General features: G+C 40.5%; 1 protein-coding gene across 1 annotated transcript; it reads left to right on the top strand.

Moving 5' to 3' along the window:
- The first annotated feature begins 5,129 nt into the window (after nucleotides 1-5,129).
- cchcr1 (coiled-coil alpha-helical rod protein 1) lies at nucleotides 5,130-11,792 on the top strand. Its single transcript, XM_086130860.1, has 19 exons — nucleotides 5,130-5,434; nucleotides 5,860-6,124; nucleotides 6,216-6,383; nucleotides 6,461-6,578; nucleotides 6,747-6,923; nucleotides 7,019-7,182; nucleotides 7,279-7,393; nucleotides 7,544-7,654; nucleotides 7,739-7,882; nucleotides 7,990-8,100; nucleotides 8,194-8,300; nucleotides 8,948-9,060; nucleotides 9,133-9,205; nucleotides 9,300-9,418; nucleotides 9,500-9,688; nucleotides 10,367-10,468; nucleotides 10,597-10,733; nucleotides 10,825-10,945; nucleotides 11,024-11,792. Exons 1-19 carry the CDS (start codon nucleotides 5,365-5,367, stop codon nucleotides 11,152-11,154), a joined length of 2,535 nt encoding a protein of 844 aa, XP_085986986.1. The 5' UTR covers nucleotides 5,130-5,364; the 3' UTR covers nucleotides 11,155-11,792.
- The last annotated feature ends 5,471 nt before the right edge of the window (nucleotides 11,793-17,263 follow it).

The raw sequence follows: 17,263 nt of genomic DNA, 5'->3' as shown, positions 1-17,263 counted from the left end.
GGCATAGGTCTACAAGCTAAACATGCATTCGTATATTAGGAAAGGAAACAAAAGCCCTTGCAGTGTTGAAGAGCCTTGCAAATTAATGATAGGCGCCAGGCACTGGGCTGCACTCCAGTTTAATAAGCAGATGGGGAGAGAGGGTGAGGTGATTTTTGTCAAGACAAAAAAAAAAAAAACCAGGGCAAGTTTTAAAGTCTGTGTAAAGTGAAAATAAAGGTCTTCGAACTGTGACACAGCACCAAAGCAAAGTGTTGTTAACAACCTGGCAAGAAAGCAAATCATTAAGTCAAGAAAATCATGCCTTTATCTCCGCTCTCAAAAGTATATTTACGCTGTGACTTGTTTGCAGGTGTTGGGTGTACTTTACTGTGAACCAAGCTAGCAATAGCGTTAGCCAAAGGTTTTGGCTCAAGCACTGCCTGCCAGACTTGATTGACAGACTGACTAATAATGATATGTCGGGAGGTGCAAATAAAACAGATTAACGTTCCTGTACACAACCCCCATGACGATACAAAGGTTTACATTGTCTTTGGTATGCATGAAGCATTAAACGACTACGCATCCCTACATATTTGAGCAATGAAAATATATCCTTTTTAAAGTCGATGGTGGCTGGAATTTATCGCCGCAGACACTAGCAACAAGCAGCGTCGCCTCCCCGCTTGCAAATGTAAATAAACAACTGAGCTGTTCTATTAATTGTGACATGTAGGGAAGACACATTTTTAAGGTGGGTTTAGCTCGCTAGCTAACTGCACGCTGTAGTGGTAGAACTGGGCCAACTAAATGGGGCGGCATGGCTCAGTGGTCGTTTCCCAACCCACAGGCTGGTGGCTCGATTTCGACCATGTCGAAGTGTCTTTGAGCAAGATACTGAACCCCTAGTTGCTCTGGATGCTGCGTCATCGGTAGATGAATGAGGTTAACTGTGTGAAGTGCTTTGAGTACCAGAGGTAGAAAAGCGCAACCTAAGTGACATCCCATTTAACTGAAAATAATTAACTCATTTTTGCGCTAGATAACCACTGATGCAAACAAAGACACTGGAGTTTTTCTATTGTGGAGGCGGGTGGTCATGCAGAATGCCCAACTGTGACACTGAGTGCGGTTTTAGCCACGCCCACAAAATCTGAAAAGCTAAAACGTTGAAAGAGTTTAATGCTATATCAGCACAGTTCAGTATAGTAATCAGTCTTTGCACATGTTTTCAGCAAATACCTTTTAACATGCATTATGTATTTGAAAAGTCTTTAAGATGGAAGGCTTTTTGGTTAACAGGACTGTACTGACTCCATAATTAATTGTAGCTTAATTGGATTTAGGTTTCGAGCTTTGTCGATTTTCTGGAGACGTCTCATCATGGAGAAGTGACTCATCACCGGAATCTTTTTTTTTTTTAACGACATAAAATCCACTGCTATAAATACAGACAGTTGCTTACATATCAAACGCCTCTGGACAATATATGAGTCATATACTGTATATACTGGACATAGAAATTGCAGGAGATATTAACCCACTAGGTATTGCCTCTGGTTTCTTAATTTGGCCAGTACCCTTGTGGGGAGTGTAGTCCAATACTTTTGAATGAAAAAATATAAATTCAAGACAATGTTTTCTCTTGGGAATGTCTTTCAGACCCGCTTGCACTTACCTGGCTCGAGGGAGGAGCTTCACTGGGGCAAACTCTCGAACACAAGATGGTAAAATGCAACAAAAAGCCTGAATTGTTTTCCACTGTGGGAAAATAAATGCAGCACTTTGCCGAGTTGCACATTCAGCGGGGAGATGACCCAGGAGGAGTCCTGGAATATAATAAAAGGATCAGAAAAGGAGCTTCTCGGGATCCCCCTAGGATATAGTGAGGGAGGATTACTGCGCTGTATTTCCTGACAATGCAGTCCTCATTAACAATTCAATTTACCATTCCAAATCATTCTAATTAAACTAAAGGAATGATAAGTAAGGATAAAATTAGCAGGAAAAATACAAAAACAATCTCCATGAAAGAAGTTTGTTGCAGGCAGGAATCTCAACGAAGGGCAGGTAAAGGAATAATTTTCACTGGTTGAGTCAATAATCAATTGAGCCGTCCACTGACCAGAATGCACAATCAGAATCCCTCCATCGTTCTCCATTAACTCGATAGTTGCCTGCTGAGTTATAAACAGATGGGCACAGTGATGGTTGTCTGTGCTCAACTGAGTGACATGGTCATCTGCGTGGCTTAAAATGAAAATAAACTTAATGGTGGCCTACCCTCAAGCTTGCAAAATTAGGTTGTAATACAGGAAAGATAATAGACACCAATTAAAGGTGCATTTCCAAAATATGCTGTATGTTTAAAAACAGGTACAAAGATACTTCAAATCAGCGCATGCAGCAAATTTAATTTTGAATACCAAGATTAAAAAAAACAAAAAACACCAACCATATGTACATTTTCAAAATCAGAAATTCTAAGCTGCATTAATTTTCATGCTTGTAAGGCCCTATGAAACATATTTAAAAAGATGATATACATCAATTGAATTGCAGTGACTCACTGTAGGTGTGAAGTCTGAATTTAAGCAGCAGAACGCAGCTTTTAAAAGATCCTTGAAGGGAAGCTGCAACGTAACTTGGCTACCTTCCTAATAAGCATCAGTGTTGTCTTTGAATGCTGGATTCCTTGAGTCTTTTCCAATTCTCTGCTGCAATGCACAGCATTGCTTTCTTTCAAAGAATGGTTTTACTAGATAACGGCTTCCATCCAAGATGCTCTCATGCCAAAATCTGTAGTTTTTTTATATACCGGTAATAAACCTTGGTCTGTTCAGTATGTTAACTTCTCTTATCATTTTTAAATTATTTTTAAATACAGCACAAACGGAATTCTTCTCAACTAGTGGGGCGGTCCCCCTTGGGACGTGGAGGGGTGGGTGAATATGACCCTGGGTAACACTTTTATTTATTTTTTGCTGTACTAGAATAAAGTGTAATCAAATCATCTTTATTTCTATCGCACCTCATCGTGCAACCCAAACTGCTTTACAGTAAAAAAACAAACAAACAACATAAAAACTACATATGTAATTGCACATCCGCAACAGTAGGGGGCAGTGGTCTGCTCATATATGTGTTAATGTTACCAATAAAGGGATTCTTTGTTGTAAACTGATCTATATATATTTTTTTCTCTTTGTTGTATTCAATGTTAATAAGGATACAATGTTCTTCACAGGTGTACTTATACCATTTATATAAACAAATTATTCATAATCATGGCGGGGAGTTGAAAGATTTACTTGTCCCTTGGCGGTGGAGGGGGGAACTAAAAATAAATAATTGAGCAGCACTGCTGCAGTCAAAAGCCCTTGAGGTTAGACACATCGGAATTCAACCATACTTTTTGATGGAAATAGTGATACAATATTTGTTGTGACTTGCAAAGTTACGGTGGAGTTAGTGCTTTATTGTACACTTGGATAGTGGTTAGTTTATTTTTCCACATAGGAGACAAACAAAAAATATGTGGCTTTGAGGGCCATCTTTGATACGAATCTTTCCACCATTATAATTAATCCTGAAGACAACAGTTTTGTTTGTTTATATCATGATAGTAGTGGTTAACTTACTGTATTGTTTTACACTAGTAGGGATGTTAAAATGTTTCAATCTGATCCTAAAAACCCTTTTTTCTATTTCCGCCAAATCAAAACAAAGAGACAAACAGATTATGGTAGACTATGGGATTTTACACTCTCTGTGGTTGTATTGTCTCACTGACTTCTAAAGATTTGCTGATCGGAAATTTCAATGAACCTCTGTGGAAAATAGGTCAAAGCTAAAGATGACAGCTGCGGAGAGACATTTAAACACACCGTCTACAAATGAACGAAAGGTGGTGGAATGCAGAATATATTGCCATCTACTCTTTGATTAGATTTCCAGCAGAGGCATAATGAATCCATCACCATTGCAGATGCACACAACACACTTAGATATGTAAAAGTATTTTAAAAAATGTGATTTGCTAATTATTAATAGGATTATCATTTTGCTGTCGGGGGTACTGTGACATATTTATGAATGCACCAGAGCCCAAAGTCGAGCTACATTATCAAAGATCAGCAGAGGTTGTGAGTAACAAGCTACATTCCATTTATTTAAACAACTTTTTGGATACATTGTACTCATCAGAGTACTTTCACAATTGCTTGGGATAACGATCTTGACTCAGCAGTTACTCGGTGCTTTAGTAATTTTTTTAATGCTTAAGTAATTATGCAGAAGGATACATTTTACTTGTACTTGTCATATTTTTCGAAAGTAACGATACTCTCATTTCAGTATAATTTTTTACTTCTCTACCCACCTCTGACGACCAAAATTAACCAGTAAAATGTCTTACCATCAAATGGTACCCTCTTTTCTTCATGGCTATGATCATTAGTAGGACATGTCAAACATACCTGTTCTGAGGAGAAACTTGGCAAAGAAGGAATGGCAAAGTTAGTCACATTGTTAAGGGCATTTTAACAGAGCCTGCTCTCCATCGATCATCCCAGTGATACCTGTATTGGAATAATAAATACCTCATGGAATAACGCTTAAGGAAACAAATTGGCTTAGAGTTAGACCTCATAATTCACCTGTCATACAAATATCTGTCATGTGAACACCCTGATAGTCCACAGTAGGCAGTGTCTACTCTAATGGGACACATATTGTCTAGGATTAGGGTAGATTTAGGATGATTGATATATATGTCTTCACTATGATTTACTCGCCCGTGTTCATTGTCAGTGTGAAACAAATACATGGATGGATTTGGATTTCCCCCCTGCCTGTTCTATAAGAATCGCCTGCAGTGCCAGTGACCTCTGCCATCATAACAATCGAATAGTCTGTCAGTCAAACTATCTGCCCCATCCCCTGTGAACATTTTGTGTTACAGACTCGTGTTAAACAGTTGTGACGACACAAAATAAATGATTTGTATACACAGTTGTGTTAAAAGTGACATGTTGGGAAGTGGGGGTTGGAAAGCATTATGAAAGGTTACAAATCCTGCAAGACTAAACTCGGGGTTTATATAACAACCGCTGTCATTAATCGCAACCCCACAATGCACTGCGCGAAGTGGCGTTATTATTGAATGTATCGTCTTATTTACAATGGTGCCTATTTAGAAGCGATTATTTTTATGTATGTTTATTGCAAAGACTATATTCTAGATTGTTAGCTAGCTAGCTATAGAGAATAGCAGGAGTGGTCAAATAGACGACCCAGTGGCTCAATCAACAACAAAAAGATGTGCTTGAAAACAACAAACTGAATGGATTGCTTCCTGGAAGATCATTTACCCCACTGAAAATGGACGGGTATAATTGTGGGAAAGAAAAACTTAATATACCAACCGATTTCACGTCACCAAATAGTTCTCGTAAGTTGTTTTTAGATGCTAGTCTATCATATGCATTGTGGCTTCGCACATAGTAGCTATAACGACGTAGTTTGAATGGCACTGTAGTAGTTGTTCACCGCGCTAGTTCGTAAACTCTAAGTGAATATTTATTTATTTCGGGATATTCTCTATATATATTTAAAATGTGTCGTGTCATATTTTACGTTAGTGTGCTAGGAGGTTTTAGTGTAAAATATGAGCCCCTGCTGAATAAAGGTTGTGTAAACAGAGTACACACACACACACACTTGCATTACACAACAATCCCCATTGGTCATGTATATATGCCCTCTAGTGACAAGTACAATTGGAACTACTTGATGGTTGTCTCACCATAGCCATAGATTAAGTACTTGTCCATAGCATTCACATGCATAATTTACATTTCTTGTCATGTTATACAGGGAAACCCCAGGATGACCTTGTACCTCCCTCTCATTTTGCATCAAGTGTCCATGCTGCTACATTGGCCACAGGCACACAGCCATGCATTTCTTGGATGAAACCGAGTGTCCCCACAGCTCCACCAAAGGATCCTTGGCTTGGTGGTACTAACACCCAGCGAGAAATATTAACACAGAGAAAGGAAAATCAATCCACTGTGATGCTGCAAGGACACAACACAAGAGGAAGGACTCCAGAGGAAAATGTGTCAGACTTGAGGACGAGGTATTCTACAGTATGATTTTTTTTGGTCAAAAATACCATCAGCTGGGGGGCTTGGTAGATACACAAATAGCTCCCATTTGCTCAAACACAGATCCAAAGAAAGAGGCGACCAGTGGTCCAGATGGGAAGAAGAGTGGTGTCTGGAGGCAGAAAATCACAAAGCGGAGGCTGAGCGGTTGAAGGAGCAGATGGAGGCCCTGAAGGACACTGTGCAGAGATATAGGGAAGAGATTAGAGTCAAAAACGACACCATAAGCAGGTAGCAAATGGGTCTACATATTCCTGAGATTAATCATGGATACCCTTCATTAAAATTGTATAATTGTTGTACATCAGGCAACGTCATGACCTGGAGACAATGAATCGAGAAATGAGAAATGTGAGGTCCGAGCAGAGCCATCTGAAGGAGGAGCTCATTCACTGCCATGGACAGAAGGAAAAAATAAGCTCACAGGTAGCAGTGTATCACAAGCAAACATTTAATTTCGACTGCACTGTTTGTTTCCTGTGATCACCTGGGATGAACTGACATTTCACCTCATGTTGTAGCTTATACGTTTTTGTTTTCTCCTCAATTTTATTTACATTTTGAAGATGGTCATTTTGTGCTTGTGTTTTACAGCTAGAAAGATTTAAGAAAGAGTCTGATGAGGAACTGGCTAAAATGAGGAGTGAAGGGGAAGCCCGGGAGCTCGCCCTTAAGGCCAAAATGAGTGAGCAGCAAGCAGAGGAGGCCAGAGAACAGTCTTTTAAAATGATGGAAAAAATGCAGCAGATGCAGAAGAAGCAAGAGGAAGAGGTATTTGCCAAATCCTAAAATGGGCAACTATCTATGAGATGACCCATTTCATTCGATGTCTCCCACCGTTTACATTTTCAATTTCTCCTCATCAGCTGCGACAGTTGAACGCCGACCACTCTGTGGAATTATGCACGGCCAGAAAATCAAATCATGAACTGCAGAGTAAACTTCAGTCAGTGACGCGGGAAGTGCTGCAGCTGAAAAGCAATCTCATGGAAGCATCTGCAGAGAGAGATGAGTTGAAAGAACATTTAAGGTTCCGCATTGAATCCAACCGGAGCGATAGAAAATGAATTTTACATTGTTGATAAGACGAGTGAACACATTGGTTGGTTGTGATTTTTTTTTCCAGACAAATGGAACAAGCATATGAGACACAATCAGCGACTCTGCACAGTCTCCGAAATTACATTGGCCAGGTTGTCGCGGACAAAGGAGAAAAGGAACAATTAAATGAAGCAGTTGAGGTTAAAACAATGCGCCGTGTTCAATGCGATTTGCCCAGTGCAAAGGGTTTTTTTTTTTTGCGCCTTTCGGTAGATTAACAAGAATTACATACAAACGCGAGTTAATTAACGTTCAGGATTCTGTCTGCATTGTATTTGTTCATCTTGTAGAGGCTCAACAAAGAGAAAGCAGCATTGCAGAAAACCACCGAGCTATTGACTGTCCGACTGAACTCCATGAGTGAGATAGTTTCCCTCCAAGAAGAGAAGATGCTGAAGAAAGTGCGCATTCGTCCTGGTTTTTCTTCTAATTTACTGTACGTTTGACGTAGGAAGCATTTACCGAAGTGGCCTGTGTTTAAATAGGCCTCGTCAGACCGACTCGCGACACAAAGAGCCGATGGTCTTCTTGTGCTTCACCTCTGGAGGGAGAAGGTGTTCAAACTCTGCGTCCAGCTTCGTTTGAAAGACATCGAGCTGAGAGATGAGAGGGAAAAACATCGTTCAGAGGTGACAGAAACAGCAGTCTGACAGGAAGCTGGGTGACAGCATCACTTTCAATGTGTTGGGAGACAAGCGCGTTGGCGTGGAAATAGAATCCTCTCTTGGATTTCTAGGTGGGACTCGTTGAACAACAGCTGCAAGAGGAGCGGCATCGCGCAACGGTGCTCCAGCGCAGTCTTGAGGCCGGGATAGCTGAGCTGGACCAGGAGAAAGTGGAAAAGGAGGTGAGCATCTCTGCAAGCGAGGTGATTTTTGCACCGTGGATGCCCAATGCGGAGGACCTCTTTCTGATGCTCGAAATTTGTATTTCTTCTTAGACTTTGAAGCGGGACTTGGCTCAGGCTTGCAAGGAGACGCAACAACTGAAGGCAAAGAGTCTCAGCTTCGAGGCTGTGCTCAAAAGTACAATAGAGGCCTTGCATGGGTAACACAGGATGAAAGCTCCATCCAACAATTTTTACAGTGGTGCCTTGAAATACAAGTGACCAGAATAAAGTGTTTCATTTGGACGATTCTGAGATACCAATGCTGTATGATGATTGTGAACTCAATTCAACTTACCTCACCATAAGCAGCAGTTTGGAACAAGGTTGCCTTAAGAACAACCTCTCAGTTTAACTCATTCACTCCCAAAGACGTTTTTAAACGTCTTGTCAGACTTGGTCCAGAATTGGCTGGTACTGAATGAGTTTTAATGCCAATGACACAATACTAACAGCATTGATAGTCAAGATTTTAGAAGCAAGAGATGTTTGAACAGCAATGGTGGCGCAACACATTGTAGACAGAAAACATAATACATGCAGGCTTATATTCTTTACCCGCTATGAAAAATTACTAATATTAAAGCATCTTACTGAGCGAGTTACAGTAGTAGACCGCATTATGCGGCCTTCTGGTGGTCAGCGCAGGCACAACCGAAGGAGCAGAACAATGGAATGAATTGCATTAAATGATGATGAGTGCTATTTTTTTTCTTTTTAAAAAAGGGTTGTTTTAGGGGAAAAACTTAAGGCACCACTGTATTTGTGGTTGATGTTTCATGATGTTGTTGTTCCTTGTGCCTTTCAGGTTTAGTGTGACGTTTCATCGTAAAATAGCAGAAGTGGATGCAGCACAAGCAAAACTCAATAGTTTTGGCCCACGGTTGAATTTTGCCAGAGGCCGAGTGGAAACGGTCCAAGGTGCTGTGATTGAGACTTGATTTGTATGTGTTACCCGACGTTGTTGTACATCGTAATGATTTTGCCTCACAGCTTTGTTCATGAGGAGGGTTGCTCTGCACAAAGTCCAGAAGAACAGTAAGCAAGCAGAGCAGACAGCGGAAAGGTCGTCAATTTGGCACAATAAATTCACTTGAATTCCTCAGAGAGCCTTCACTGAGTTACTCCCCCCCTGCTTTCTTGTATTTGTTGCACAATAGCATCAGAAATTTACAAGAAGAACTCACTTTGGTGTGTCAAGAGAGAAGCAAGCTCACACAGGAGCTCAAAAGAACGCCGGAGCTGATTGACAAAGCACTGAATGATATAAAAGAAGAATGTAAGCACATTCCAAGGACACTTGGGCTTCACCATCTGATTAGACACCGCCTCTCACTTTTGCACGTTTGCCTCCCTTCAGATGAGAACAAACTGAGGCAGCTTCAGGAGGAGCTAGAGAAAAGCCGAGATGAGCTGATGAAGGCCGTGTCAGGCGGAGAGGAGGTCCGGCGGAACCTGCAGCAGGTCCTGGCTCAACTGGAGTTGAGCAAAGAGACACAGGAAGAGCTTCAATCTGAACTTCTCAGCCAGAAGGAAAACAGCGAGCAAGGTAAGACATACGTCAAGGTTTGCCACGACAGGTCTTGATTCCCAAAATCTCATGGAGTGTCTTTAACTAAGCGTTTACACCTAAAACAACACCGATGCAGTGGGGCGCAACTATGGATTCAAGATGAGGCCTCGACCGACGTGGATGCCAATATATGGCAGAATAAGAAGATTATGATAAACGATTAATTGGTCTTTTAATTAAATATAGATGTAATGAATGAAAAAAAAATTAACTTCTTTCAAGTGCAAAAAAAATAAGCCAAAATGGGCCCATTTTTGCAGATTAAAAAAAAAAAGCTCAAATCAGCTGATTAGTCAGTCGAGCCCGATTTAAGATACTGTTTAATTATGATATTCAAACTTATTGTTTATCCACATATGATTGAGGCCTGATTCTGCTCTGAGAATTGCTTTAAACATGAATTTGGATCTTACTCTGCTTGATTATCTTGCTGTAAATTGGGTCATACGGCAAGAAAAATAAAAAATAAAATCACAATTGGGTCACGGTGTAAATCCCGCCTGAGACATGATTTGGATCATAGAAGACGTGAAAGTTGAACAAAACAGTCAGAGCTCTTTGGCAACAATAGATTGGAAAACGCAGTTCCTTTTTTTTTTTTTTTTTTTACCCTGTGTGCATTTCTGCGATGAATAGCGTGCATCTTCCACACAGCCCTGCGGGAGCGAGCATCTGAGATTGAGAGCCGCTGCGCTGAAAAGCTTAGTGAGATGGAGATACAAGTCAGCACAGCGAAAAGAGAACACACCAAAGCAGGTTGGGGGGGAAAATCACAACACAATTCAAACCAGAGTCAACTATGTCCTATCAAACATACACGGAATGTGTGGTAGACACACGAGAGCTGCACTTCTAATCTTAATTCTTCATCTCTTATTTTACAGTTATGACTTTACGGCAGTTTGAAAGAGCGGTGACGCAGAAACAGAATTACTGGAACGAAAGCCAAAGTGACCACACAAAAATTGAGGTCCAACGCACGCAACCACTAGAGGCTGAGACAAAGCGAAACACACTGCTGGTGAGATTACCAAAAAAAATATATACGGTATATATTTTTTTTAAGCATACTTTGCCGTCTCTGTTCAGTCAACTAACAATTTGTGCCGCAGACTGCTGTTCCTGAGACAGAGCTGAGGAATGACTTTCTGCAGAACACATTTGCCCCCAGAGAACAAGGAGAAAAACCTTTGGAGAGAAGCTGCTTTATGGGATCACAACTAGCTCCGGAAAGTGAGTAGTGTGATCGTATTCTCCCCTCATTCCAGATTTTGGACTGCCTGACTGGTTTGACTTGCTTTATCCCGCCAGAGAGACTCCTTTCCGTTCTGGAGGAGCTCCACACGCTCAGTGCTGCAGTGGTAAACAGCTCTGAAGACTCTGCAGATGAAGAAGATCGACACAGCGACTTATTGCGCACTGTGATGAGGCCCCGTCAGTGAACGCATCTTTATTTTGTACAACCAAACCTGAAAGACTTGCACTCACTTGTGGTGCACATGTCAAACTACACTTCAACACTCTTGTGTGAGCATCATTTTTTTTAAAGTGCCTAAATAAAATAAAATATTACTGTTTGGTGTTCAGAGAATCAACAGTGAGAATATTTATTTTTATACCAACATGTGAATGATAATGAAAATGTTTTGTCTTCTGTCTGATGAAGAAAACTTCATCCAAAAAAATGCACACAAAGTATATTTTACTGTTCATTGGCGAGAGGACAAATCTAATAAAACAATTGACAACATTTGCGCTACCATGAATGCGAGACGTGACCCAATATCGAGTTTTATTTTTATTTTAAATCATGTCAGAATTCTCTTAAGTCACTTTTTTTTCCTCTGATATTTTCAACGGTTTGGTGAGTTAGCTGAGCTCGGGCAATGCAGAGACCTCCTACAGTTGTAACAGATACCCATTTTTTAAAAATCACACATGGGGGAGGACCTAGTGGATATGATTTGATTTTAAAAAAAATCTATATTTTCTATTTGTAGTTTCCCGTCACAGAGGCCCGTTCGAAATGACTTTGCCATTGTTGGAGGGCTGCTAATAAACATCATGATGAACCAGATAATTGAGCAATTTTTCTTGTCTCGAGTGCTGATAAATTTTGCAGCAGCTTCAACTTCTCGCCCTGAGGTGAAACTGTCGACGGGAGTCAAAATAACAACAAAAGTGCAGTTTACTACACTACTTTACATTAGGAGAATTTAGCCGTGCACCTTCTGCTTGTTTTATTTAATAGAAACCGGCTGCACAACATTAGAAGGTGCATTAGAAAGCACTGGAAAGTCTTTATCTTAAGCAATTCATGTCGAAAAAAAGGAATGATCAAAAGATGTGGGTCTCAATGGGATGCATGTATTATGAATCCCCCGTGCATATAACATGTTTTTCCCTTGGCGGAAATGTTGAGGGATCGATCGTGCGAATTGAAAAAAAATGTACTGTACTGTGAAGAAGTTTACTTTCCAACCACTAGAGGCTGCTGTTGTCAAAGAACATTTAGTTGTCTTGTCGCCTTCCAGCAATTAAACAGTAACCGACAATACAGAACCGTACTGTACGACTACTTCCTCAACCAACAATCGATGGTGTAATATTTTTTACCCCCATTTCTATTAGGTATGCTGTTCATGTGACGTATGTATGGTCGGCCAGTACTTTCAAGTCAAGTACATCCAAGCTTCCCCTCCCTATCTTGTCATCTTTCCAAAGTTGTTCCATGCCAGAGGTCAAAGCAAACTTTGGTGCTTGTCAGGGTCATGCTTTGATCCCATCAGGGGTGTAGCACGGGCCTCATCAGAGAATCATTGTGGGCTTCGTGCCATTTGCAGGGCACGCTAAAGGCAAGGGGAGAAGCCATGGCAGTACAGCTAAAGATTGCCAGACACATTTCTTTATTTAGATATGCATGCAGTGGCAGCGTTTCTCCCTCACACACGGTTGAGTGAAGCTAAGGGGATTAAGCACTAATTATTGCTCTGTTCTCTAGAGCTGTGGTTCCAAAAGTGTGGTACCAACAGTGGTTACGCGGGCTCTCTCTAGTGGTATGCGAAAGAATCAACGGATTACCTGTACATCAAAATCTGCATCATGCTACAGTTTTTTTTAATGCAGTAAAGTTAAATTCAGATTCAAGGTACATTTGCATTTAATCTTTTCAAAAGCTGCCTCCTTTTATGATTTACACTTGGGCCTACAATGCTATGCTACCGAATTTTAACACTTGTTATGATAATAATAATACATTTTATTTATAAGCGCCTTTCAAGACACCCAAGGACACTTTACAATAACAAAAAACACAAAACAATATGGGTTGAGCAGCGGCAGCCAAACGCGCCAGCGTTCACTCAACCCGGAAGTCAGAAAGAAACCACAAGGGAGGGAGAGGGGGAGAAAAAAAACCACGCTCGAACTATCCTCATTTTGAGGATAATTTGATTTAGGCAAAAAACTCCTGCACAAGATGGTGGTACTTGGAGAGCGATGCATTTTGTGAGGTGGGATTTGGTGTAAAAAGTTTGAGAACCATTGCACTAAAGCTTCTGTTGTTTACATCCGACACGAAAAGAGACAAACAATAATGAGGAAAACAGAAAGCTGGTCTTGAAAATCTATAACAGTTTAACTCTTTGCTTGGAGGGAGATTCACTCTGTAACAAGGTGAGGCTTTGGCCTGCATGTATTTTCATCAAGATTACTTTGTACTGCTGGCACCTCATTGGCCTGTTGGCCAAAGAATTACCAGAATGTTTGACTTCAATTTCATTGATAGTATACAGTATTAAGCGATCGGGTAGACAAACTACTTCTTGGCTTTAACAGGTACCCCTTTGTGTACATGCAGTGTGTTTTTTTGTTTGTTTGTTTTGAATGAAATTGTCGCTTTTCCAGTTACGGATGCCAGAAATGTTTAAAATAAAAATCCTTTTGACACAGGAAGTTTTGTTTAGGAAAGAGATGAAAGGTGACATATAATTGAGGAAGGACCATAAATTAAAAGACAGCAAAGTGAAGAGGTGACAAGAAGTCAGTAACACACAGAAAAATACAGCATTGAACAATTGAATCTGTTTGACGAGACTGGACGATGAATATTATCCTTTCCGTTTGAAGCAGTTGTCTGCCTGGAATGACATCATTTACCTCAAGCGCCACAGTAAGTGCTATTCCTCCTCAAAGTTTATCTCTCAAAGGTCATCTTGATTCAGTCCTCATCATGAGTCATCTTTTTGGATGATGATTATAGTTCATTTATGAATTATTATAGAACCGCGTCGAGTTGACTTTATGCTATTTAGTCATTCTTGGTGGTGCTTGTGAATCCTTTCAAAGCAAATTCCGGCATGAAGAATGATTACTTAGTGAGGTACTGAAGTACTGTAATGCACCCTTGAACCTGAACAGGATAAGTGGTAGAAACTGAGTTTTTATGGTCTTTTGTCACAATAGTAGAGCTATTAGCATATTTTTACATCTTACGTCTGCTTGTTGTAAATCGATCCTTATCTGAAGAGATACGATGAAAAATCGTCAAGACGCCGGATGGTGTGATGTGATTGCACTTAAAACATATCTTCCATATTAAGTGATACCGCTATCCCTGCTACCTGATCATTTAGCCACGTTAATTCGCGTGGGCGGATTCAATATTTAATGAAGTTTTACGCACTTCATTGGCTTTAATTAGCATGCGTCACTTCGCGGACGCGTCAGGGTGTCACACGTGAGATGCTTCTTTCGGCCCAGAAGCGCTGTGATCACATCAGGTATTGAAGCAAATGATATCTCGAGTTCAAATGTGCTCATTCTACTGAGGAAAACAAATGAGAGGGTCAAAATCCTAAATCAAAGATCAAGTTCACACTTCAGTAACTTCTAGATCACGGGTGTCAAACTCATTTTTGTTGCGGGCCACTTTCGTGTTACGTCTTCCCTCGGAAGGCCGTTATGGCAGCGAAACCACAAAAATGTTTCATCGCATGATCGCATTATTACTTGTAAGGGTAACAAAATGATTGCAAAATCTCAACATTATTTATTACACGTGACAATTTGACATTTCGGTCCGTTTTTTTTAAGCAAGGATCATGCAAGTTAACACAGAAGATTTTCTTTCGGGGGCCCACATAAACTGATGTGGGGGGCCGGATCTGGCCCCCGAGCCTTGAGTTTGACACCTGATTATGTGTTGTCTAAACGTCTGACCTATTCCAAAGTCATTTGTCCTTGTGCTGCGCCAACTTAGGCTAAAAGTTGCTTTTGTTCAACAATGCTTTAGAAAAGCGCATATGAATGTAAAATCAGCTCCTCATATTAAAAGAAGCCATCAAATAAAACGTGAATACAGTCAAGTTAATTGAAAAGCAGTAAAGCGAGGGCCTGTAATTTCACATGAGACGTATCGAGAAACTCAGCCCAAAAACTTTCTAGCGAGCCGCAACTAGTAGAAGAAACGGGGAAGGTGTCATGGTAGATTTTTTTCTTCTTTTCATAGCTCTCAACATTTTCTTTCTTTTAATCCGCTGACCTTCCTGGCGAGTTTCGGACGGCGAGGTACAATATCCTTTCATCTCAGAATTGTCACAGGCATTATTGCTTCAACGTTTCGGTTATAAAACCCCCTTTGTTACACCACATTGGTGATGTCCATTACCCCCGACCATTAATTTTACCACAGTACTTTATTATTAAATACGTGTTAATCAGCATTGCCTCAGGTTGCCTGTTCTTTTTAGCGGCTTCGTGCAGGTTGCAAAATAACGGCAAAGTGAGTTTCAGAGCGGTCTGCTGAGCATCCTGTAATACACACTCCAATCACGTTTTATACTCCACCCCAAGCGCCGACTTGAAATCAATACCGGCAAAAAGATGTGCAACGTGCTGTTTGTTTCCAGATTCTGTTTACAATAGTATTTCTCATCGTTAATTACCAAGTGCCAAGCTGCGTTTATGTACGTTAGCCACCCTTGCAAAATGAAGCAAGCGCGCAATGGGCGTGTTTCCCAGCAGGCTTTTGGCTCCGATGTCATCTTACATTTGAAACGCAGAGACAACCTTGGATACGAAGCTGCAAGATCCAGCCGCCTGTTTCACAGGTTTTAACTCTCGACCATAAGATGGGAGCTTGGCCCCTAAAAATTCATCAGACTCTTCATTCATTGACTCTACTGTACGTGATCGCAATACAGTATGACAGAATTAAAACCACATTGTCGGAGTCCGCTGTCAGTTTGAGCACGTGGCCGGTAATAGTGGTCAGTGAGTACAAATCGGCTGTCCTTTTGTCGACTTGATTATTGGGAGTAACTGACGAGTGGGATGGTACGTTCTCTCTGTTAAAGTGTGCTACATGTAATACTGGATCTGCGTGTATTTAGGCCACTCCGCTCCCTCGGGCTCACAACTTGTGTAATTCTGTGGATTATAGCAAGCAACCGCTATATATAAAAAAGGAGGCTAAGTTCACGGGCTCTGATAAATGGCTATTGGCAAGTGGTTGACAGGAATTAACAGTGCCTCGGTCTCATGTCGTGCTGTGAAATGTTTGTCTAATTTAAATACAGTAGTGGGGGGGGGGGAACGAGAACAGAAAGCGTAGCATTTATGATATTTTTTTTTTAAACCATTAAAATGAATTCATGAGCTGCTCGGAAGTGCACCCACCATATGGCTAACGCCTCACGAAGACCATCTTCTTTTGAAACTTCAAATTCCATGCAAAGTTGTTCAATTTGGATCCTACCGATTCATTTGCTGACTGCACGTTTCAAAGTATTTTCATGCCACAATTTGAGTTCGGTGAAATCTAAATGACTCAACTTGCAAATAGAGGTTGTCTTTTCTTTCTCCCTCAATCTTCATTCTGTATCTTCTTTTTTTTTTTTTTTCAACCCGCTATGCCTTTCCCAACAAATCACAATCTAGGTGCAATTGATATTGTATTACACTCTTAATCTAATGGAATCTCCCACACAATCAGTATCAGCAATAAGTGAACAAAGCGCTCTGAATTATAGAACAAGAGCGTAAAATGAAATCCCATCCATTACAGCACAGATGAATTGAGTTGCTCTGATTTACATTCTATAATGAAAATGCATTATTTAGGAATGGTATAAAAGCCACTTTCTGAAAGATCTATTTTCGCTCTCTTTTTTTGTGCAAATATACATTTCCAGGCAGCGCTAAGCAATAGTCTCTTTCAATCAAAAGGGCAGTTACATTTTACAATCCCACACCACACATCAGGGAGACAGAGGCACCGCCAGGGATATTAGGGCCCAATGAAGAAAGAAAAAAAAAAGAAAAAGGAAATGTATTGGCAGAGTCTAGTGTCACAGAAACAGGGGAAAAAAGGGGGCAAAAGTTTGAATAGAATAATTTTTATTATTCTAAAAGAGTAATAAATTATTTAATTTATTTATTTGATTTAATAATAATACAATTTATTATTAAAAGAACTGCGAATAGGCGCGGTAGGTGTGGGGAGGGGTCACAGTAGCCCACACATCAAGCAGTACAGTATTTGCCGGTTAT

This window comes from Hippocampus guttulatus, chromosome 15, assembly GCF_054856545.1.
Source record: "Hippocampus guttulatus isolate MCC_2025c chromosome 15, RoL_Hgut_1.0, whole genome shotgun sequence".
Taxonomy (NCBI): domain Eukaryota; kingdom Metazoa; phylum Chordata; class Actinopteri; order Syngnathiformes; family Syngnathidae; genus Hippocampus; species Hippocampus guttulatus.
This window is presented reverse-complemented; position numbering and strand designations above follow the sequence as displayed.

Coding starts and splice junctions, on each gene's coding strand:
- cchcr1 (XM_086130860.1), top strand. CDS start 5,365: ATGGACGGGTATAATTGTGGGAAAGAAAAACTTAATATACCAACCGAT. Junction 8,301..8,947: donor ACAATAGAGGCCTTGCATGG/GTAACACAGGAT, acceptor TGTGCCTTTCAG/GTTTAGTGTGACGTTTCATC. Junction 9,419..9,499: donor GAATGATATAAAAGAAGAAT/GTAAGCACATTC, acceptor GCCTCCCTTCAG/ATGAGAACAAACTGAGGCAG.